General features: G+C 62.8%; 1 protein-coding gene across 2 annotated transcripts in view; it reads right to left on the reverse strand.

The window, feature by feature from the left end:
- The window catches only part of LOC140717873 (WD repeat-containing protein 26-like), a 251,924-nt gene that overhangs the window by 8,974 nt on the left and 219,907 nt on the right, over positions 1–23,043 (reverse strand). The window contains exon 14 of one of the 2 annotated variants that reach the window (XM_073031598.1): positions 1,573–6,281. The exons of the other annotated variant lie outside the window; for it this stretch is intronic. Within the exon in view, the coding sequence (XP_072887699.1) occupies positions 6,253–6,281 (29 nt within the window). The 3' untranslated portion in view covers positions 1,573–6,252. Of the gene's footprint in view, positions 1–1,572; positions 6,282–23,043 lie in introns of those variants that run through there. 2 annotated transcript variants of the gene reach the window in all.

Below are 23,043 nucleotides of genomic sequence, written 5' to 3' on the forward strand. Positions count from 1 at the left end.
GGAGTCTAGGACCAGAGGACACAGATAGGTGGAAGTGGAGAGGATGTTTCCTATAGTGGGGGAGTCTAGGACCAGAGGACACAGATAGAGTGGAAGTGGAGAGGATGTTTCCTATAGTGGGGGAGTCTAGGACCAGAGGACACAGATAGAGTGGATGTGGAGAGGATGTTTCCTATTGTGAGGGAGTCTAGGACCAGAGGACACTGATAGAGTGGATGTGGAGAGAATGTTTCCTATAGGGGGGAGTCTAGGACCAGAGGACACAAATAGAGTGTATATGGAGTGGTTGTTTCCTAGAGTGGGGGAGTCTAGGACCAGAGGACACAGATAGAGTGGATGTTTCCTATAGTGGGGGAGTCTAGGACCAGAGGACACAGATAGAGTGGATGTGGAGAGGATGTTTCCTATAGTGGGGGAGTCTAGGACCAGAGGACACAGATAGAGTGGATGTGGAGAGGATGTTTCCTATAGTGGGGGAGTCTAGGACCAGAGGACACAGATAGAGTGGATGTGGAGAGGATGTTTCCTATAGTGGGGGAGTCTAGGACCAGAGGACACTGATAAGAGTGGATGTGGAGAGATTGTTTCCTATAGTGGGGGAGTCTAGGACCAGAGGACACTGATAGAGTGGATGTGGCGAGGATGTTTCCTATAGTGGGGAGTCTAGGACTAGAGGACACAGATAGAGTGGATCTGGAGAGGATGTTTCCTATAGTGGGGCAGTCTAGGACCAGAGGACACAGATAGAGTGGAAGTGGAGAGGATGTTTCCTATAGTGGGGGAGTCTAGGACCAGAGGACACAGATAGGTGGAAGTGGAGAGGATGTTTCCTATAGTGGGGGAGTCTAGGACCAGAGGACACAGATAGAGTGGAAGTGGAGAGGATGTTTCCTATAGTGGGGGAGTCTAGGACCAGAGGACACAGTTAGAGTGGATGTGGAGAGGATGTTTCCTATTGTGGGGGAGTCTAGGACCAGAGGACACTGATAGAGTGGATGTGGAGAGAATGTTTCCTATAGTGGGGGAGTCTAGGACCAGAGGACACAAATAGAGTGGATATGGAGTGGTTGTTTCCTATAGTGGGGGAGTCTAGGACCAGAGGACACTGATAGAGTGGATGTGGAGAGGATGTTTCCTATAGTGGGGGAGTCTAGGACCGGAGGGTATAGCTTTAGAGTAGAGAGTTGTCCCTTTAGAACAGAGGAAGTTTCTTAGCTGTAGAGTGCTGAGTCTGTTGGATTCATTACCACAGGCAGCTGTGGAGGCTGAGTGTATTTAAATGTTCTTGGTTAGTCAGGCTGTGAAAAGTCACTGGGAGGAGAATGGGATTGAAGAGGGATAGCTGATCAGCAACGGTTGATTCGATGGGCCAAATCGCTTAACTCTGCTCCTCCTACTGCACCTCCCCATTGTCTGCCTGTAAGTGTAAGACGTTAGTTGCTTTCCTCAGTGTGATAATGTGTGGCGTGACTAGTCTGGACAGCTTTCCTCCACATGCTGCTGTGCACACAACACTGTGAAAGGCCGCGTTTAAGCCGAGAGTGACGACACGTGACAAAGCACATCAGAGGCTTGGCTGTTGGTTGGGCTTTATTACAATACAATAGTTACCGGTTTGCTGACAGACACCTGCACAGGTAACCTCGCTGGGAAGGGAGGGTGTGGGCGGCCGGACATGAGGACCACCCTACACCCACACCGTCTGTGTCACCACTGCCCCGCTCGGACACCTGCACAGGTAACCTCGCTGGGAAGGGAGGGTGTGGGCGGCCGGACATGAGGACCACCCTACACCCACACCGTCTGTGTCACCACTGCCCCGCCCGGACACCTGCACAGGTAACCTCGCTGGGAAGGGAGGGTGTGGGCAGCCGGACATGAGGACCACCCTACACCCACACCGTCTGTGTCAACACTGCCCCGCCCGGACACCTGCACAGGTAACCTCGCTGGGAAGGGAGGGTGTGGGCAGCCAGACATGAGGACCACCCTACACCCACACCGTCTGTGTCACCACTGCCCCGCCCGGACACCTGCACAGGTAACCTCGCTGGGAAGGGAGGGTGTGGGCAGCCGGACATGAGGACCACCCAACACCCACACCGTCTGTGTCACCACTGCCCCGCTCGGACACCTGCACAGGTAACCTCGTTGGGAAGGGAGGGTGTGGGCGGCCGGACATGAGGACCACCCTACACCCACACCGTCTGTGTCAACACTGCCCCGCTAGGACACCTGCACAGGTAACCTCGCTGGGAAGGGAGGGTGTGGGCAGCCGGACATGAGGACCACCCTACACCCACACCGTCTGTGTCACCACTGCCCCGCCCGGACACCTGCACAGGTAACCTCGCTGGGAAGGGAGGGTGTGGGCAGCCGGACATGAGGACCACCCAACACCCACACCATCTGTGTCACCACTGCCCCGCTCGGACACCTGCACAGGTAACCTCGCTGGGAAGGGAGGGTGTGGGCAGCCGGACATGAGGACCACCCTACACCCACACCGTCTGTGTCACCACTGCCCCGCTTGGACACCTGCACAGGTAACCTCGCTGGGAAGGGAGGGCATGGGCAGCCGGACATGAGGACCACCCTACACCCACACCGTCTGTGTCACCACTGCCCCGCTCGGACACCTGCACAGGTAACCTCGCTGGGAAGGGAGGGCGTGGGCAGCCGGACATGAGGACCACCCTACACCCACACCGTCTGTGTCACCACTGCCCCGCTCGGACACCTGCACAGGTAACCTCGCTGGGAAGGGAGGGTGTGGGCGGCTGGACATGAGGACCACCCTACACCCACACCGTCTGTGTCACCACTGCCCCGCCCGGACACCTGCACAGGTAACCTCGCTGGGAAGGGTGGGTGTGGGCAGCCGGACATGAGGACCACCCTACACCCACACCGCCCGCTTGTCGAAGGGGACACACCACTTGCGTCACCACTGCTCCACACGGGCGGCCAATCGTTCTCTCGTTACCTGGGCAGGCACAACGTTGAATGATCTGTCACTGCAAAGCATCACTGACTCTGTACAGTTTAATCCATCTAAATGTGTAATGTTCCACTGAATTAACACACTGCAAAATGGTCTTCTGCTCCCAAACAGTCTAGCACACAATAATGGTTCTTAAACGCATAACACTCTTTTTTTTTAATATATAAACACATAAAATTACTTTGTATAGACATCACTAGATCTCCCCACTGCATTCTCATAGCTCATCACCAAAACCCAAACATTCACACCAACCCCCTAAACACACGCTCAATGTCCCACCCCTCACTCATTCTCTCTCTCTCTCTCTCACACACACACACACACACACACACTCGATCCCTCCATCCCTCCCTACTGTCCACCTCCTCCCACACTTCCTACCATCTCCAAGGCAGCAGAGCCCGCAGGATCATAGTAAACAGAACCACGGTCAGGTGTTTCTCGAGAAAAGGAAGCAGGGATCCAGTGACAGAGACCCCGGTCAGTGCTGGAGGGTTCCATCCCAGTGACAGAGACCCCGGTCAGTGCTGGAGAGTCCCATCCCAGTGACAGAGACCCCGGTCAGTGCTGGAGGGTCCCATCCCAGTGACAGAGACCTCGGTCAGTACTGGACAGTCCCATCCAGTGACAGAGACCCCGGTCAGTACTGGAGGGTCCCATCCTAGTGACAGAGACCCCGGTCAGTACTGGAGGGTCCCATCCCAGTGACAGAGACCCCGGTCAGTGCTGGAGGGTCCCATCCCAGTGACAGAGACCCCGGTCAGTGCTGGAGGGTCCCATCCCAGTGACAGAGACCTCGGTCAGTACTGGACAGTCCCATCCAGTGACAGAGACCCCGGTCAGTGCTGGAGGGTCCCATCCCAGTGACAGAGACCCCGGTCAGTGCTGGAGGGTCCCATCCCAGTGACAGAGACCCCGGTCAGTGCTGGAGGGTCCCATCCCAGTGACAGAGACCCCGGTCAGTACTGGACAGTCCCATCCCAGTGACAGAGACCCCTGTCAGTACTGGAGGGTCCCATCCCAGTGACAGAGACCCCGGTCAGTACTGGACAGTCCCATCCCAGTGACAGAGACCCCGGTCAGTACTGGAGGGTCCCATCCCAGTGACAGAGACCCCTGTCAGTACTGGAGGGTCCCATCCCAGTGACAGAGACCCCGGTCAGTGCTGGACAGTCCCATCCCAGTGACAGAGACCCCGGTCAGTGCTGGTGGGTCCCATCCCAGTGACAGAGACCCCCGTCAGTGCTGGAGCGTCCCATCCCAGTGACAGAGACCCCGGTCAGCACTGGAGGGTCCCAGCCCAGTGACAGAGACCCCGGTCAGTACTGGAGGGTCCCAGCCCAGTGACAGAGACCCCGGTCAGTGCTGGAGGGTCCCATCCCAGTGACAGAGACCCTGGTCAGTACTGGAGGGTCCCATCCCAGTGACAGAGACCCCGGTCAGTACTGGAGGGTCCCATCCCAGTGACAGAGACCCCGGTCAGAACTGGAGGGTCCCATCCCAGTGACAGAGACCCCGGTCAGTGCTGGAGGGTCCCATCCCAGTGACAGAGACCCCGGTCAGTGCTGGAGGGTCCCATCCCAGTGACAGAGACCTCGGTCAGTGCTGGAGGGTCCCATCCCAGTGACAGAGACCCCGGTCAGTGCTGGAGGGTCCCATCCCAGTGACAGAGACCCCGGTCAGTGCTGGACGGTCCCATCCCAGTGACAGAGACCCCGGTCAGTGCTGGAGGGTCCCATCCCAGTGACAGAGACCCCCGTCAGTGCTGGAGGGTCCCATCCCAGTGACAGAGACCCCGGTCAGTGCTGGTGGGTCCCAGCCCAGTGACAGAGACCCCGGTCAGTGCTGGAGGGTCCCATCCCAGTGACAGAGACCCCGGTCAGTGCTGGACAGTCCCATCCCAGTGACAGAGACCCCGGTCAGTGCTGGAGAGTCCCAGCCCAGTGACGGAGACCTCGGTCGGAGCTGGACAGACACAGACAAGTGATTGTGACCCCCGTCAGTGAAGAGTCACAGAACAGTAACCGTGAACGTGGTTGCCAATGTCTGTCTCACCCACACAATCACATGACACCTGCCCAAAGGTCAAGCCAGACAGGGCACAAATCTCGCTGTGGTGTCCTGGCGAATGTCACTGCTGCTCTCCTTTGCCCTGGGTTCCCTAACCACGACTCTCTGGCCCAGGGGTGTCCATGCCTTGACACGCTGGGAAGGGGTCTGATGGAGATACTCGCCCACTCCTCTGGCCCAAACTTTGCCCGCCACGGGGTATAGGTCCCTCCTCACAACAGCACAGGCAAGGAGGGAAAGACTGGGGTCCCTTGTGCACAGGCAGGAGGGGAGTTGGGGTCCTGCATCAGTGGAAGCTGTTAACACAGGAACCGGCGAAGCCCCACCCCCCAAACGGATGTCAAGAGCTTCTAGGTCCAGGAGAGAAGAGTGACAGGTCTTAGGGACCAGGGAAGTTGGAGGAGTTTATAGCTTTCCCCAGGTGAAAAGGGGACTGGTGTGTTACGTGAAGGGGACTGGATATCTCAATTGCCAGGGGGTCTACACATGAGAGAGTGGAATCATGGATGACACCCCCTGGATCAACCCCAGGCCTGGGATGGGCAGCCCTGCCGCTATGAGCTGGGATTGGACAAGGCTCACGGGGGTGGGTGGGATGACTGTGGGTGGAAAGAGAAGGGACACATTGGTCCGAGTATGGGCAAACAATTTGTTGTTTGTTCGACTTGCTCATCTCGCTCTCTCAGCACACCCACAGCCCACCCAGCAGAGAGGCAGCTCCATGGTTTTGTCCACTACCCCTCAGATCCTGCTCAGGACAATCCAGAGGACACTGATTTTTCCTTTATCTTTGTGTTTAAAATAATTCCAGTCTCTGAGGTGGGGAGAGGGGAAGAGGACAAACAAAGCTTGCTCCTCCCCTCCTCTCCCCCCCCCCCAAGGCGGGGCAGGACAGCCGTGGTCTTGGGCACGAAGAAATAGAGCTGGCCCCGCCTCGATAGCACCATCCGGGTATGCAGGTCAACGCCAGCGTGCTGGGAAACCCCGACACGGGCATCCTGGAGGCTGGGCTTGCCTGAGGGTGGGAGGTCGGAGGAGGGGGTGGGTGGGGAGGGAGAGAGGGGCAGACGCTGCTACTATCCTTTCTGGCAGCTGGATGGAGAGCCTCCCAATCGAGCAGGCGCCGGTACCCGAGCCCAGCGGCGAGGATGTTACCGGATCGGTGTCGCGAGCTGTCAGCTGTCTGCCACACTGCTGCTGCACCCTGCAGGGGCGGGAGGGAGAGAGAGGGGGTGGGGAGAGGAGGGGGCAGGAGGGAGAGAGAAGGAGCAGGAGGCAGAAGAGGGGGCGGGGGAGAGAGAGGGGTGGGGAGAGGGGGCAGGAGGGAGAGGGGGGTGGGGAGAGGGGGGCAGGAGGGAGAGAGGGGGGGGGAGAGGAGGGGCGGGAGGCAAAGGAGGGGGGCGGGGGAGAGAGAGGGGGCGGGGAGGGAGTGTGAGGGGGTGAGGGAGATTGATGAGGGGTGGAGGAGAATGGGAGAGAGGGGATAGGCAGGGGGAGGAGGGGACAGGAGAGGTCAGTGTGACAGCGGTACAAGAGGGATGCTCGTCCCCCCCACCCCACGAACAGAGACACCCCACCCCACCGCCTGTAAATCCCAGCACACACAGAACAATGAGATTCACAGTTTGACCTTGGGGAAGAGGGGTACAGACGGTGGGTCTGACCCTGGGTGGGGTTATGGGGGACAGACTGTGGGTCTGACCCCAGGGGGCAGTGGGGGGGGTTAGACTGTGGGTCTGACCCTGGTGGGATGTGGGGGACAGACTGTGGGTCTGACCCCAGGGGGCAGTGGGGGGGTTAGACTGTGGGTCTGACCCTGGTGGGATGTGGGGGACAGACTGTGGGTCTGACCCCAGGGGGCAGTGGGGGGGGTTAGACTGTGGGTCTGACCCTGTGGGGAGGTGGGGTGACAGACTGTGGGTCTGACCCCAGGGGGAGGTGGGTGTGACTGACCATGGGTCTGACCCTGGGGGAGGTGGGGAGACAGACTGTGGGTCTGACCCTGGTGGGAGGTGGGGGACAGACCATGGGTCTGACTCTGGTGGGATGTGGGGGGACAGACTGTGGGTCTGACCCTGTGGGGAGGTGGGGGGACAGACTGTGGGTCTGACTCTGGTGGGATGTGGGGGACAGACTGTGGGTCTGACCCCAGGGGGAGGTGGGGGACAGACTGTGGGTCTGACCCTGGGGGAGGTGGGGGGACAGACTGTGGGTCTGACCCTGTGGGGAGGTGGGGGACAGACTGTGGGTCTGACCCTGGGGGAGGTGGGGGGACAGACTGTGGGTCTGACCCTGTGGGGAGGTGGGGGGACAGACTGTTGGTCTGACCCCAGGGGGAGGTGGGGGACAGACTGTGGGTCTGACCCTGGGGGAGGTGGGGAGACAGACTGTGGGTCTGAGCCTGGGGGAGGTGGGGGACAGACAGTGGGTCTGACCCTGTGGGGAGGTGGGGGACAGACTGTGTGTCTGACCCCAGGGGGGAGTTGGGGGACAGACTGTGGGTCTGACTCTGTGGGGAGGTGGGGGGACAGACTGTGGGTCTGAACCCAGGGGGAGGGAGGGTGACAGACTGTGAGTCTGACCCTGGTGGGAGGTGGGAGGACAGACTGTGGGTCTCACCCCAGGGGGGAGGTGGGGTGACAGACTGTGGGTCTGATCCCAGGGGGAGGTGGGGGGACAGACTGTGGGACTGACCCTGGGGGGAGGTGGGGGGACAGACTGTGGGTCTGACCATGGGGGGAGGTGGGGGACAGACTGTGGGACTGACCCTGGGGGAGGTGGGGGGACAGTCTGTGGGTCTGACCATGGGGGGAGGTGGGGGACAGACTGTGGGACTGACCCTGAGGGATGTGGGTGACAGACTGTGGGTCTGACCCTGGGGGAAGGTTGGGGGACAGACTTTGGGTCTGACCCTGTGGGGAGGTGGGGGACAGACTGTGCATCTGACCCTGGGGGAGGTGGGTGACAGACTGTGGGTCTGACTCTGGGGGGAGTTGGGGGGAACAGACTGTGGGTCTGACCCCCAGGGGGAGGTGGGGGACAGACTGTGGGTCTGACCCTGGTGGGATGTGGGGGACAGACTGTGGGTCTGACCCTGGGGGAGGTGGGGGGACAGACTGTGGGACTGACCCTGTGGGGTGGTGGGGGACAGACTGTGGGTCTGACCATGGGGGGAGGTGGGTGACAGACTGTGGGTCTGACCCTGGGGGAAGGTTGGGGGACAGACTGTGGGTCTGACCCTGTGGGGATGTGGTGGACAGACTGTGGGTCTAACCCTGTGGGGATGTGGGGGACAGACTGTGGGTCTGACCCCAGGGGGAGGTGGGGGAACAGACTGTGGGTCTGACCCTGGGGGAGGTGGGGGGGACAGACTGTGGGTCTGACCCGGGGGGAGGTGGGAGACAGACTATAGGTCTGACGCTGGGGGAGGTGGGGGACAGACTGTGGGTTGACTCTGGGGGAGGTGGGGGGACAGACTGTGGGTCTGACCCCAGGGGGAGGTGGGAGACAGACTGTGTGTCTGACCCTGGGGGGGAGGTGGGGGACAGACTGTGGGTCTGACCCTGGGGGAGGTGGGGGACTGACTATGGGTCTGACTCTGGGGGGAGTTGGAGGGACAGACTGTGTGTCTGACCCTGGGGGAGGTGGGGGACAGTCTGTGGGTCTGACCCCAGGGTGATGTGGGTGACAGACTGGGGGTCAGACCCTTGGGGGGATTATGGGGGACATAGTGTGTCTGACCCTGGGGAGGTGGGGGACTGACTATGGGTCTGACCCCAGGGGGAGGTGGGGGGACAGACTATGGGTCTGACTCTGGGGGAGGTGGGGGACAGACTATGGGTCTGACTCTGGGGGAGGTGGGGTGACTGACCATGGGTCTGACTCTGGGGGGAGTTTGGTGGACAGACTGTGGGCCTGACCCCAGGGGGAGGTGGGGACAGACTGTGGGTCTGACCCCAGGGGGAGGTGGGGGACAGACTGTGTGTCTGCCTCTGGGGGGGAGTTTGGTGGACAGACTGTGTGTCTGACTCTGGGGGAGGTGGGGGACAGACTATGGGTCTGACTCTGGGGGAGGTGGGGGACAGACCTGTGGGTCTGACCCCAGGGGGAGGTGGGGGGACTGACTATGGGGTCTGACTCTGGGGGAGGTGGGGGACAGACTGTGGGTCTGACCCCAGGGGGAGTGGGGGACAGACTATGGGTCTGCCTCTGGGGGGGAGTTTGGTGGACAGACTGTGGGTCTGACCCCAGGGGGAGGTGGGGGACAGTGTGTGTCTGACTCTGGGGGAGGTGGGGGACAGACTATGGGGTCTGACTCTGGGGGGAGTTGGGGGGACAGACTGTGGGTCTGACCCCAGGGGGAGGTGGGGGACAGACAGTGGGTCTGACTCTGGGGGAGGTGGGGTGACTGACTATGGGTCTGCCTCTGGGGGGAGTTTGGTGGACAGACTGTGGGTCTGACCCCAGGGGGAGGTGGGGGACAGACTGTGGGTCTGACTCTGGGGGAGGTGGGGTGACTGACCATGGGTCTGACTCTGGGGGGAGTTGGGGGGACAGACTGTGGGTCTGACCCCAGGGGGATGTGGGGGACAGACTATGGGTCTGACCCCAGGGGGAGGTCGAGGACAGACTATGGGTCTGACTCTGGGGGAGGTGGGGTGACTGACCATGGGTCTGACTCTGGGGGGAGTTGGGGGGACAGACTGTGGGTCTGACCCCAGGGGGAGGTGGGGGACAGACTATGGGTCTGACTCTGGGGGGAGTTGGGGGGACAGAATGTGGGTCTGACCCCAGGGGAAGGTGGGGGGACAGACTGTGGGTCTGACCCTGGGGGGAGGTCTGGGACAGACTTGGGGTCAGACCCTTGGTGGGATTATGGGGGACATACTGTGTGTCTGACCCTGGGGGAGGTGGGGGACTGACTATGGGTCTGACTCTGGGGGGAGTTGGAGGGACAGACTGTGTGTCTGACCCTGGGGGAGGTGGGGGACAGTCTGTGGGTCTGACCCCAGGGTGATGTGGGTGACAGACTGGGGGGTCAGACCCTTGGGGGGATTATGGGGGACATACTGTGTGTCTGACCCTGGGGGAGGTGGGGTGACTGACTGTGGGTCTGACCCTGGGGGAGGTGGGGGGACAGACTGTGGGTCTGACCCCAGGGGAGGTAGGGGACAGACTATGGGTCTGACTCTGGGGGAGGTGGGGTGACTGACTGTGGGTCTGACTCTGGGGGGAGGTGGGGGACAGACTGTGGGTCTGACCCCAGGGGGGAGGTGGGGGGACAGACTGTGGGTCTGACTCTGGGGAGGTGGGGTGACTGACCATGGGTCTGACTCTGGGGGGAGTTGGGGGGACAGACTGTGGGTCTGACCCCCAGGGGGAGGTGGGGGACAGACTGTGGGTCTGACTGGGGGAGGTGGGGGGACAGACTGTGGGTCTGACTCTGGGGGGACAGACTGTGGGTCTGACTCTGGGGGAGTTGGGGGGACAGACTGTGGGTCTGACCCCAGGGGGAGGTGGGGGACAGACTATGGGTCTGACTCTGGGGGAGGTGGGGTGACTGACCATGGGTCTGACTCTGGGGGGAGTTGGGGGGACAGACTGTGGGTCTGACTCTGGGGGGAGTTGGGGGGACAGACTGTGGGTCTGACCCCAGGGGGAGGTGGGGGACAGACTATGGGTCTGACTCTGGGGCAGGTGGGGTGTGGGTCTGACCCCAGGGGGGAGGTGGGGTGACAGACTGGGGGTCAGACCCTTTGGGGGATTATGGGGGACATACTGTGTGTCTGACCCTGGGGGAGGTGGGGTGACTGACCATGGGTCTGACTCTGGGGGGAGTTGGGGGGACAGACTGTGGGTCTGACCCCAGGGGGAGGTGGGGGGACAGACTATGGGTCTGACTCTGGGGGGAGGTGGGGTGACTGACCATGGGTCTGACTCTGGGGGGAGTTGGGGGGACAGACTGTGGGTCTGACCCCAGGGGGAGGTGGGGGACAGACTATGGGTCTGACTCTGGGGGAGGTGGGGTGACTGACCATGGGTCTGACTCTGGGGGGAGTTGGGGGGACAGACTGTGGGTCTGACCCCAGGGGGAGGTGGGGGACAGACTATGGGTCTGACTCTGGGGGAGGTGGGGTGACTGACCATGGGTCTGACTCTGGGGGGAGTTGGGGGTGGGACAGACTGTGGGTCTGACCCCAGGGGAAGGTGGGGTGACAGACTATGGGTCTGACTCTGGGGGGAGTTGGGGGGGACAGACTATGGGTCTGACTCTGGGGGAGGTGGGGGTGACTGACTATGGGTCTGACTCTGGGGGGAGTTTGGTGGACAGACTGTGGGTCTGACCCCAGGGGGAGGTGGGGGACTGACTATGGGTCTGACTCTGGGGGAGGTGGGGTGACTGACTATGGGTCTGACTCTGGGGGGAGTTGGGGGGGACAGACTGTGGGTCTGACCCCAGGGTGATGTGGGTGACAGACTGTGGGTCTGACCCCAGGGGGAGGTGGGGGACAGACTATGGGTCTGACTCTGGGGGAGGTGGGGTGACTGACTGTGGGTCTGACTCTGGTGGGAGTTGGGGGGACAGACTGTGGGTCTGACCCCAGGGGAAGGTGGGGGGACAGACTTTGGGTCTGACCCTGTGGGGAGGTGGGGGACAGACTGTGCATCTGACCCTGGGGGAGGTGGGTGACAGACTGTGGGTCTGACTCTGGGGGGAGTTGGGGGAACAGACTGTGGGTCTGACCCCAGGGGGAGGTGGGGGACAGACTGTGGGTCTGACCCTGGTGGGATGTGGGGGACAGACTGTGGGTCTGACCCTGGGGGAGGTGGGGGGACAGACTGTGGGACTGACCCTGTGGGGTGGTGGGGGACAGACTGTGGGTCTGACCATGGGGGGAGGTGGGTGACAGACTGTGGGTCTGACCCTGGGGGAAGGTTGGGGGACAGACTGTGGGTCTGACCCTGTGGGGATGTGGTGGACAGACTGTGGGTCTAACCCTGTGGGGATGTGGGGGACAGACTGTGGGTCTGACCCCAGGGGGAGGTGGGGAACAGACTGTGGGTCTGACCCTGGGGGAGGTGGGGGACAGACTGTGGGTCTGACCCGGGGGGAGGTGGGAGACAGACTATGGGTCTGACCGCTGGGGAGGTGGGGGACAGACTGTGGGTTGACTCTGGGGAGGTGGGGGGACAGACTGTGGGTCTGACCCCAGGGGGAGGTGGGAGACAGACTATGGGTCTGACGCTGGGGGAGGTGGGGGACAGACTGTGTGTCTGACCCTGGGGGAGGTGGGGGACAGACTGTGGGTCTGACCCTGGGGGAGGTGGGGGACTGACTATGGGTCTGACTCTGGGGGGAGTTGGAGGGACAGACTGTGTGTCTGACCCCAGGGGAAGGTGGGGGGACAGACTTTGGGTCTGACTCTGGGGGGAGTTGGAGGGACAGACTGTGTGTCTGACCCTGGGGGAGGTGGGGGACAGTCTGTGGGTCTGACCCCAGGGTGATGTGGGTGACAGACTGGGGGTCAGACCCTTGGGGGGATTATGGGGGACATAGTGTGTCTGACCCTGGGGGAGGTGGGGGACTGACTATGGGTCTGACCCTGGGGGAGGTGGGGGACAGACTGTGGGTCTGACCCCAGGGGGAGGTGGGGGACAGACTATGGGTCTGACTCTGGGGGGAGTTTGGTGGACAGACTGTGGGTCTGACCCCAGGGGGAGGTGGGGGACAGACTATGGGTCTGACCCCAGGGGGAGGTGGGGGACAGACTATGGGTCTGACTCTGGGGGAGGTGGGTGACTGACCATGGGTCTGACTCTGGGGGGAGTTTGGTGGACAGACTGTGGGCCTGACCCCAGGGGGGAGGTGGGGGACAGACTGTGGGTCTGACCCCAGGGGGAGGTGGGGGACAGACTATGGGTCTGACTCTGGGGGAGGTGGGTGACTGACCATGGGTCTGACTCTGGGGGGAGTTTGGTGGACAGACTGTGGGCCTGACCCCAGGGGGAGGTGGGGGACAGACTGTGGGTCTGACCCCAGGGGGAGGTGGGGGACAGACTGTGTGTCTGCCTCTGGGGGGAGTTTGGTGGACAGACTGTGTGTCTGACTCTGGGGGAGGTGGGGGACAGACTATGGGTCTGACTCTGGGGGAGGTGGGGGACAGACTGTGGGTCTGACCCCAGGGGGAGCTGGGGGACTGACTATGGGTCTGACTCTGGGGGAGGTGGGGGACAGACTGTGGGTCTGACCCCAGGGGGAGGTGGGGGACAGACTATGGGTCTGCCTCTGGGGGGAGTTTGGTGGACAGACTGTGGGTCTGACCCCAGGGGGAGGTGGGGGACAGTGTGTGTCTGACTCTGGGGGAGGTGGGGGACAGACTATGGGTCTGACTCTGGGGGGAGTTGGGGGGACAGACTGTGGGTCTGACCCCAGGGGGAGGTGGGGGACAGACAGTGGGTCTGACTCTGGGGGAGGTGGGGTGACTGACTATGGGTCTGCCTCTGGGGGGAGTTTGGTGGACAGACTGTGGGTCTGACCCCAGGGGGAGGTGGGGGACAGACTGTGGGTCTGACTCTGGGGGAGGTGGGGTGACTGACCATGGGTCTGACTCTGGGGGGAGTTGGGGGGACAGACTGTGGGTCTGACCCCAGGGGGATGTGGGGGACAGACTATGGGTCTGACCCCAGGGGGAGGTCGAGGACAGACTATGGGTCTGACTCTGGGGGAGGTGGGGTGACTGACCATGGGTCTGACTCTGGGGGGAGTTGGGGGGACAGACTGTGGGTCTGACCCCAGGGGGAGGTGGGGGACAGACTATGGGTCTGACTCTGGGGGGAGTTGGGGGGACAGAATGTGGGTCTGACCCCAGGGGAAGGTGGGGGGACAGACTGTGGGTCTGACCCTGGGGGAGGTCTGGGACAGACTTGGGGTCAGACCCTTGGTGGGATTATGGGGGACATACTGTGTGTCTGACCCTGGGGGAGGTGGGGGACTGACTATGGGTCTGACTCTGGGGGGAGTTGGAGGGACAGACTGTGTGTCTGACCCTGGGGGAGGTGGGGGACAGTCTGTGGGTCTGACCCCAGGGTGATGTGGGTGACAGACTGGGGGTCAGACCCTTGGGGGGATTATGGGGGACATACTGTGTGTCTGACCCTGGGGGAGGTGGGGTGACTGACTGTGGGTCTGACCCTGGGGGAGGTGGGGGGACAGACTGTGGGTCTGACCCCAGGGGGAGGTAGGGGACAGACTGTGGGTCTGACTCTGGGGGAGGTGGGGTGACTGACCATGGGTCTGACTCTGGGGGGAGTTGGGGGGACAGACTGTGGGTCTGACCCCAGGGGGAGGTGGGGGACAGACTGTGGGTCTGACTCTGGGGGAGGTGGGGTGACTGACCATGGGTCTGACTCTGGGGGGAGTTGGGGGGACAGACTGTGGGTCTGACTCTGGGGGGAGTTGGGGGGACAGACTGTGGGTCTGACCCCAGGGTGATGTGGGTGACAGACTGTGGGTCTGACCCCAGGGGGAGGTGGGGGACAGACTATGGGTCTGACTCTGGGGCAGGTGGGGAACACACTGTGGGTCTGACCCCAGGGGGAGGTGGGTGACAGACTGGGGGTCAGACCCTTTGGGGGATTATGGGGGACATACTGTGTGTCTGACCCTGGGGGAGGTGGGGTGACTGACCATGGGTCTGACTCTGGGGGGAGTTGGGGGGACAGACTGTGGGTCTGACCCCAGGGGGAGGTGGGGGACAGACTATGGGTCTGACTCTGGGGGAGGTGGGGTGACTGACCATGGGTCTGACTCTGGGGGGAGTTGGGGGGACAGACTGTGGGTCTGACCCCAGGGGGAGGTGGGGGACAGACTATGGGTCTGACTCTGGGGGAGGTGGGGTGACTGACCATGGGTCTGACTCTGGGGGGAGTTGGGGGGACAGACTGTGGGTCTGACCCCAGGGGGAGGTGGGGGACAGACTATGGGTCTGACTCTGGGGGAGGTGGGGTGACTGACCATGGGTCTGACTCTGGGGGGAGTTGGGGGGACAGACTGTGGGTCTGACCATGGGGGGATGTGGGGGACAGACTGTGGGTCTGACCCTGGGGGTGGTGGGGGACAGACTGTGGGTCTGACTCTGGGGGAGGTGGGTGACAGACTATGGGTCTGACTCTGGGGGGAGTTGGGGGGACAGACTATGGGTCTGACTCTGGGGGAGGTGGGGTGACTGACTATGGGTCTGACTCTGGGGGGAGTTTGGTGGACAGACTGTGGGTCTGACCCCAGGGGGAGGTGGGGGACTGACTATGGGTCTGACTCTGGGGGAGGTGGGGTGACTGACTATGGGTCTGACTCTGGGGGGAGTTGGGGGGACAGACTGTGGGTCTGACCCCAGGGTGATGTGGGTGACAGACTGTGGGTCTGACCCCAGGGGGAGGTGGGGGACAGACTATGGGTCTGACTCTGGGGGAGGTGGGGTGACTGACTGTCGGTCTGACTCTGGGGGGAGTTGGGGGGACAGACTGTGGGTCTGACCCCAGGGGAAGGTGGGGGGACAGACTGTGGGTCTGACCCCAGGGGGAGGTGGGGGACAGACTATGGGTCTGACTCTGGGGGAGGTGGGGTGACTGACTGTGGGTCTGACTCTGGGGGGAGTTGGGGGGACAGACTGTGGGTCTGACCCCAGGGGGAGGTGGGGGACAGACTATGGGTCTGACTCTGGGGGAGGTGGGGTGACTGACTGTGGGTCTGACTCTGGGGGGAGTTGGGGGGACAGACTGTGGGTCTGACCCCAGGGGGAGGTGGGGGACAGACTGTGGGTCTGCCTCTGGGGGGAGTTGGGGGGACAGAATGTGGGTCTGACCCCAGGGGAAGGTGGGGGTCAGACTGTGGGTCTGACCCCAGGGGGAGGTGGGGGACAGACTGTGGGTCTGACTCTGGGGGAGGTGGGTGACAGACTGTGGGTCTGACTCTGGGGGGAGTTGGGGGGACAGACTGTGGGTCTGACCCCAGGGGGAGGTAGGGGACAGACTATGGGTCTGACTCTGGGGGAGGTGGGCTGACTGACTGTGGGTCTGACTCTGGGGGAAGTTGGGGGGACAGACTGTGGGTCTGACCCCAGGGGGAGGTGGGGGACAGACTATGGGTCTGACTCTGGGGGAGGTGGGGTGACTGACTGTGGGTCTGACTCTGGGGGGAGTTGGGGGGACAGACTGTGGGTCTGACCCCAGGGGGAGGTGGGGGACAGACTATGGGTCTGACCCCAGGGGGAGGTGGGGGACAGACTATGGGTCTGACTCTGGGGGAGGTGGGTGACTGACCATGGGTCTGACTCTGGGGGGAGTTTGGTGGACAGACTGTGGGTCTGACCCCAGGGGGAGGTGGGGGACAGACTGTGGGTCTGACCCCAGGGGGAGGTGGGGGACAGACTGTGTGTCTGCCTCTGGGGGGAGTTTGGTGGACAGACTGTGTGTCTGACTCTGGGGGAGGTGGGGGACAGACTATGGGTCTGACTCTGGGGGAGGTGGGGGACAGACTGTGGGTCTGACCCCAGGGGGAGGTGGGCGACTGACTATGGGTCTGACTCTGGGGGAGGTGGGGGACAGACTGTGGGTCTGACCCCAGGGGGAGGTGGGGGACAGACTATGGGTCTGCCTCTGGGGGGAGTTTGGTGGACAGACTGTGGGTCTGACCCCAGGGGGAGGTGGGGGACAGTGTGTGTCTGACTCTGGGGGAGGTGGGGGACAGACTATGGGTCTGACTCTGGGGGGAGTTGGGGGGACAGACTGTGGGTCTGACCCCAGGGGGAGGTGGGGGACAGACAGTGGGTCTGACTCTGGGGGAGGTGGGGTGACTGACTATGGGTCTGCCTCTGGGGGGAGTTTGGTGGACAGACTGTGGGTCTGACCCCAGGGGGAGGTGGGGGACAGACTGTGGGTCTGACTCTGGGGGAGGTGGGGTGACTGACCATGGGTCTGACTCTGGGGGGAGTTGGGGGGACAGACTGTGGGTCTGACCCCAGGGGGATGTGGGGGACAGACTATGGGTCTGACCCCAGGGGGAGGTCGAGGACAGACTATGGGTCTGACTCTGGGGGAGGTGGGGTGACTGACCATGGGTCTGACTCTGGGGGGAGTTGGGGGGACAGACTGTGGGTCTGACCCCAGGGGGAGGTGGGGGACAGACTATGGGTCTGACTCTGGGGGGAGTTGGGGGGACAGAATGTGGGTCTGACCCCAGGGGAAGGTGGGGGGACAGACTGTGGGTCTGACCCTGGGGGAGGTCTGGGACAGACTTGGGGTCAGACCCTTGGTGGGATTATGGGGGACATACTGTGTGTCTGACCCTGGGGGAGGTGGGGGACTGACTATGGGTCTGACTCTGGGGGGAGTTGGAGGGACAGACTGTGTGTCTGACCCTGGGGGAGGTGGGGGACAGTCTGTGGGTCTGACCCCAGGGTGATGTGGGTGACAGACTGGGGGTCAGACCCTTGGGGGGATTATGGGGGACATACTGTGTGTCTGACCCTGGGGGAGGTGGGGTGACTGACTGTGGGTCTGACCCTGGGGGAGGTGGGGGGACAGACTGTGGGTCTGACCCCAGGGGGAGGTAGGGGACAGACTATGGGTCTGACTCTGGGGGAGGTGGGGTGACTGACTGTGGGTCTGACTCTGGGGGGAGGTGGGGGACAGACTGTGGGTCTGACCCCAGGGGGAGGTGGGGGACAGACTGTGGGTCTGACTCTGGGGGAGGTGGGGTGACTGACCATGGGTCTGACTCTGGGGGGAGTTGGGGGGACAGACTGTGGGTCTGACCCCAGGGGGAGGTGGGGGACAGACTGTGGGTCTGACTCTGGGGGAGGTGGGGGGACAGACTGTGGGTCTGACTCTGGGGGGAGTTGGGGGGACAGACTGTGGGTCTGACTCTGGGGGGAGTTGGGGGGACAGACTGTGGGTCTGACCCCAGGGGGAGGTGGGGGACAGACTATGGGTCTGACTCTGGGGGAGGTGGGGTGACTGACCATGGGTCTGACTCTGGGGGGAGTTGGGGGGACAGACTGTGGGTCTGACTCTGGGGGGAGTTGGGGGGACAGACTGTGGGTCTGACCCCAGGGGGAGGTGGGGGACAGACTATGGGTCTGACTCTGGGGCAGGTGGGGAACACACTGTGGGTCTGACCCCAGGGGGAGGTGGGTGACAGACTGGGGGTCAGACCCTTTGGGGGATTATGGGGGACATACTGTGTGTCTGACCCTGGGGGAGGTGGGGTGACTGACCATGGGTCTGACTCTGGGGGGAGTTGGGGGGACAGACTGTGGGTCTGACCCCAGGGGGAGGTGGGGGACAGACTATGGGTCTGACTCTGGGGGAGGTGGGGTGACTGACCATGGGTCTGACTCTGGGGGGAGTTGGGGGGACAGACTGTGGGTCTGACCCCAGGGGGAGGTGGGGGACAGACTATGGGTCTGACTCTGGGGGAGGTGGGGTGACTGACCATGGGTCTGACTCTGGGGGGAGTTGGGGGGACAGACTGTGGGTCTGACCCCAGGGGGAGGTGGGGGACAGACTATGGGTCTGACTCTGGGGGAGGTGGGGTGACTGACCATGGGTCTGACTCTGGGGGGAGTTGGGGGGACAGACTGTGGGTCTGACCCCAGGGGAAGGTGGGTGACAGACTATGGGTCTGACTCTGGGGGGAGTTGGGGGGACAGACTATGGGTCTGACTCTGGGGGGAGTTTGGTGGACAGACTGTGGGTCTGACCCCAGGGGGAGGTGGGGGACTGACTATGGGTCTGACTCTGGGGGAGGTGGGGTGACTGACCATGGGTCTGACTCTGGGGGGAGTTGGGGGGACAGACTGTGGGTCTGACCCCAGGGTGATGTGGGTGACAGACTGTGGGTCTGACCCCAGGGGGAGGTGGGGGACAGACTATGGGTCTGACTCTGGGGGAGGTGGGGTGACTGACTGTGGGTCTGACTCTGGTGGGAGTTGGGGGGACAGACTGTGGGTCTGACCCCAGGGGAAGGTGGGGGGACAGACTTTGGGTCTGACCCTGTGGGGAGGTGGGGGACAGACTGTGCATCTGACCCTGGGGGAGGTGGGTGACAGACTGTGGGTCTGACTCTGGGGGGAGTTGGGGGAACAGACTGTGGGTCTGACCCCAGGGGGAGGTGGGGGACAGACTGTGGGTCTGACCCTGGTGGGATGTGGGGGACAGACTGTGGGTCTGACCCTGGGGGAGGTGGGGGGACAGACTGTGGGACTGACCCTGTGGGGTGGTGGGGGACAGACTGTGGGTCTGACCATGGGGGGAGGTGGGTGACAGACTGTGGGTCTGACCCTGGGGGAAGGTTGGGGGACAGACTGTGGGTCTGACCCTGTGGGGATGTGGTGGACAGACTGTGGGTCTAACCCTGTGGGGATGTGGGGGACAGACTGTGGGTCTGACCCCAGGGGGAGGTGGGGAACAGACTGTGGGTCTGACCCTGGGGGAGGTGGGGGGACAGACTGTGGGTCTGACCCGGGGGGAGGTGGGAGACAGACTATGGGTCTGACGCTGGGGGAGGTGGGGGACAGACTGTGGGTTGACTCTGGGGGAGGTGGGGGGACAGACTGTGGGTCTGACCCCAGGGGGAGGTGGGAGACAGACTATGGGTCTGACGCTGGGGGAGGTGGGGGACAGACTGTGTGTCTGACCCTGGGGGAGGTGGGGGACAGACTGTGGGTCTGACCCTGGGGGAGGTGGGGGACTGACTATGGGTCTGACTCTGGGGGGAGTTGGAGGGACAGACTGTGTGTCTGACCCCAGGGGAAGGTGGGGGGACAGACTTTGGGTCTGACTCTGGGGGGAGTTGGAGGGACAGACTGTGTGTCTGACCCTGGGGGAGGTGGGGGACAGTCTGTGGGTCTGACCCCAGGGTGATGTGGGTGACAGACTGGGGGTCAGACCCTTGGGGGGATTATGGGGGACATAGTGTGTCTGACCCTGGGGGAGGTGGGGGACTGACTATGGGTCTGACCCTGGGGGAGGTGGGGGACAGACTGTGGGTCTGACCCCAGGGGGAGGTGGGGGACAGACTATGGGTCTGACTCTGGGGGGAGTTTGGTGGACAGACTGTGGGTCTGACCCCAGGGGGAGGTGGGGGACAGACTATGGGTCTGACCCCAGGGGGAGGTGGGGGACAGACTATGGGTCTGACTCTGGGGGAGGTGGGTGACTGACCATGGGTCTGACTCTGGGGGGAGTTTGGTGGACAGACTGTGGGCCTGACCCCAGGGGGAGGTGGGGGACAGACTGTGGGTCTGACCCCAGGGGGAGGTGGGGGACAGACTATGGGTCTGACTCTGGGGGAGGTGGGTGACTGACCATGGGTCTGACTCTGGGGGGAGTTTGGTGGACAGACTGTGGGCCTGACCCCAGGGGGAGGTGGGGGACAGACTGTGGGTCTGACCCCAGGGGGAGGTGGGGGACAGACTGTGTGTCTGCCTCTGGGGGGAGTTTGGTGGACAGACTGTGTGTCTGACTCTGGGGGAGGTGGGGGACAGACTATGGGTCTGACTCTGGGGGAGGTGGGGGACAGACTGTGGGTCTGACCCCAGGGGGAGCTGGGGGACTGACTATGGGTCTGACTCTGGGGGAGGTGGGGGACAGACTGTGGGTCTGACCCCAGGGGGAGGTGGGGGACAGACTATGGGTCTGCCTCTGGGGGGAGTTTGGTGGACAGACTGTGGGTCTGACCCCAGGGGGAGGTGGGGGACAGTGTGTGTCTGACTCTGGGGGAGGTGGGGGACAGACTATGGGTCTGACTCTGGGGGGAGTTGGGGGGACAGACTGTGGGTCTGACCCCAGGGGGAGGTGGGGGACAGACAGTGGGTCTGACTCTGGGGGAGGTGGTGTGACTGACTATGGGTCTGCCTCTGGGGGGAGTTTGGTGGACAGACTGTGGGTCTGACCCCAGGGGGAGGTGGGGGACAGACTGTGGGTCTGACTCTGGGGGAGGTGGGGTGACTGACCATGGGTCTGACTCTGGGGGGAGTTGGGGGGACAGACTGTGGGTCTGACCCCAGGGGGATGTGGGGGACAGACTATGGGTCTGACCCCAGGGGGAGGTCGAGGACAGACTATGGGTCTGACTCTGGGGGAGGTGGGGTGACTGACCATGGGTCTGACTCTGGGGGGAGTTGGGGGGACAGACTGTGGGTCTGACCCCAGGGGGAGGTGGGGGACAGACTATGGGTCTGACTCTGGGGGGAGTTGGGGGGACAGAATGTGGGTCTGACCCCAGGGGAAGGTGGGGGGACAGACTGTGGGTCTGACCCTGGGGGAGGTCTGGGACAGACTTGGGGTCAGACCCTTGGTGGGATTATGGGGGACATACTGTGTGTCTGACCCTGGGGGAGGTGGGGGACTGACTATGGGTCTGACTCTGGGGGGAGTTGGAGGGACAGACTGTGTGTCTGACCCTGGGGGAGGTGGGGGACAGTCTGTGGGTCTGACCCCAGGGTGATGTGGGTGACAGACTGGGGGTCAGACCCTTGGGGGGATTATGGGGGACATACTGTGTGTCTGACCCTGGGGGAGGTGGGGTGACTGACTGTGGGTCTGACCCTGGGGGAGGTGGGGGGACAGACTGTGGGTCTGACCCCAGGGGGAGGTAGGGGACAGACTGTGGGTCTGACTCTGGGGGAGGTGGGGTGACTGACCATGGGTCTGACTCTGGGGGGAGTTGGGGGGACAGACTGTGGGTCTGACCCCAGGGGGAGGTGGGGGACAGACTGTGGGTCTGACTCTGGGGGAGGTGGGGTGACTGACCATGGGTCTGACTCTGGGGGGAGTTGGGGGGACAGACTGTGGGTCTGACTCTGGGGGGAGTTGGGGGGACAGACTGTGGGTCTGACCCCAGGGTGATGTGGGTGACAGACTGTGGGTCTGACCCCAGGGGGAGGTGGGGGACAGACTATGGGTCTGACTCTGGGGCAGGTGGGGAACACACTGTGGGTCTGACCCCAGGGGGAGGTGGGTGACAGACTGGGGGTCAGACCCTTTGGGGGATTATGGGGGACATACTGTGTGTCTGACCCTGGGGGAGGTGGGGTGACTGACCATGGGTCTGACTCTGGGGGGAGTTGGGGGGACAGACTGTGGGTCTGACCCCAGGGGGAGGTGGGGGACAGACTATGGGTCTGACTCTGGGGGAGGTGGGGTGACTGACCATGGGTCTGACTCTGGGGGGAGTTGGGGGGACAGACTGTGGGTCTGACCCCAGGGGGAGGTGGGGGACAGACTATGGGTCTGACTCTGGGGGAGGTGGGGTGACTGACCATGGGTCTGACTCTGGGGGGAGTTGGGGGGACAGACTGTGGGTCTGACCCCAGGGGGAGGTGGGGGACAGACTATGGGTCTGACTCTGGGGAGGTGGGGTGACTGACCATGGGTCTGACTCTGGGGGGAGTTGGGGGGACAGACTGTGGGTCTGACCATGGGGGGATGTGGGGGACAGACTGTGGGTCTGACCCTGGGGGTGGTGGGGGACAGACTGTGGGTCTGACTCTGGGGGAGGTGGGTGACAGACTATGGGTCTGACTCTGGGGGGAGGTGGGGGACAGACTGTGGGTCTGACTCTGGGGGAGGTGGGGTGACTGACCATGGGTCTGACTCTGGGGGGAGTTGGGGGGACAGACTGTGGGTCTGACTCTGGGGGGAGTTGGGGGGACAGACTGTGGGTCTGACCCCAGGGTGATGTGGGTGACAGACTGTGGGTCTGACCCCAGGGGGAGGTGGGGGACAGACTATGGGTCTGACTCTGGGGCAGGTGGGGAACACACTGTGGGTCTGACCCCAGGGGGAGGTGGGTGACAGACTGGGGGTCAGACCCTTTGGGGGATTATGGGGGACATACTGTGTGTCTGACCCTGGGGGAGGTGGGGTGACTGACCATGGGTCTGACTCTGGGGGGAGTTGGGGGG

This window comes from Hemitrygon akajei, chromosome 28, assembly GCF_048418815.1.
Source record: "Hemitrygon akajei chromosome 28, sHemAka1.3, whole genome shotgun sequence".
Taxonomy (NCBI): Eukaryota; Metazoa; Chordata; class Chondrichthyes; order Myliobatiformes; family Dasyatidae; genus Hemitrygon; species Hemitrygon akajei.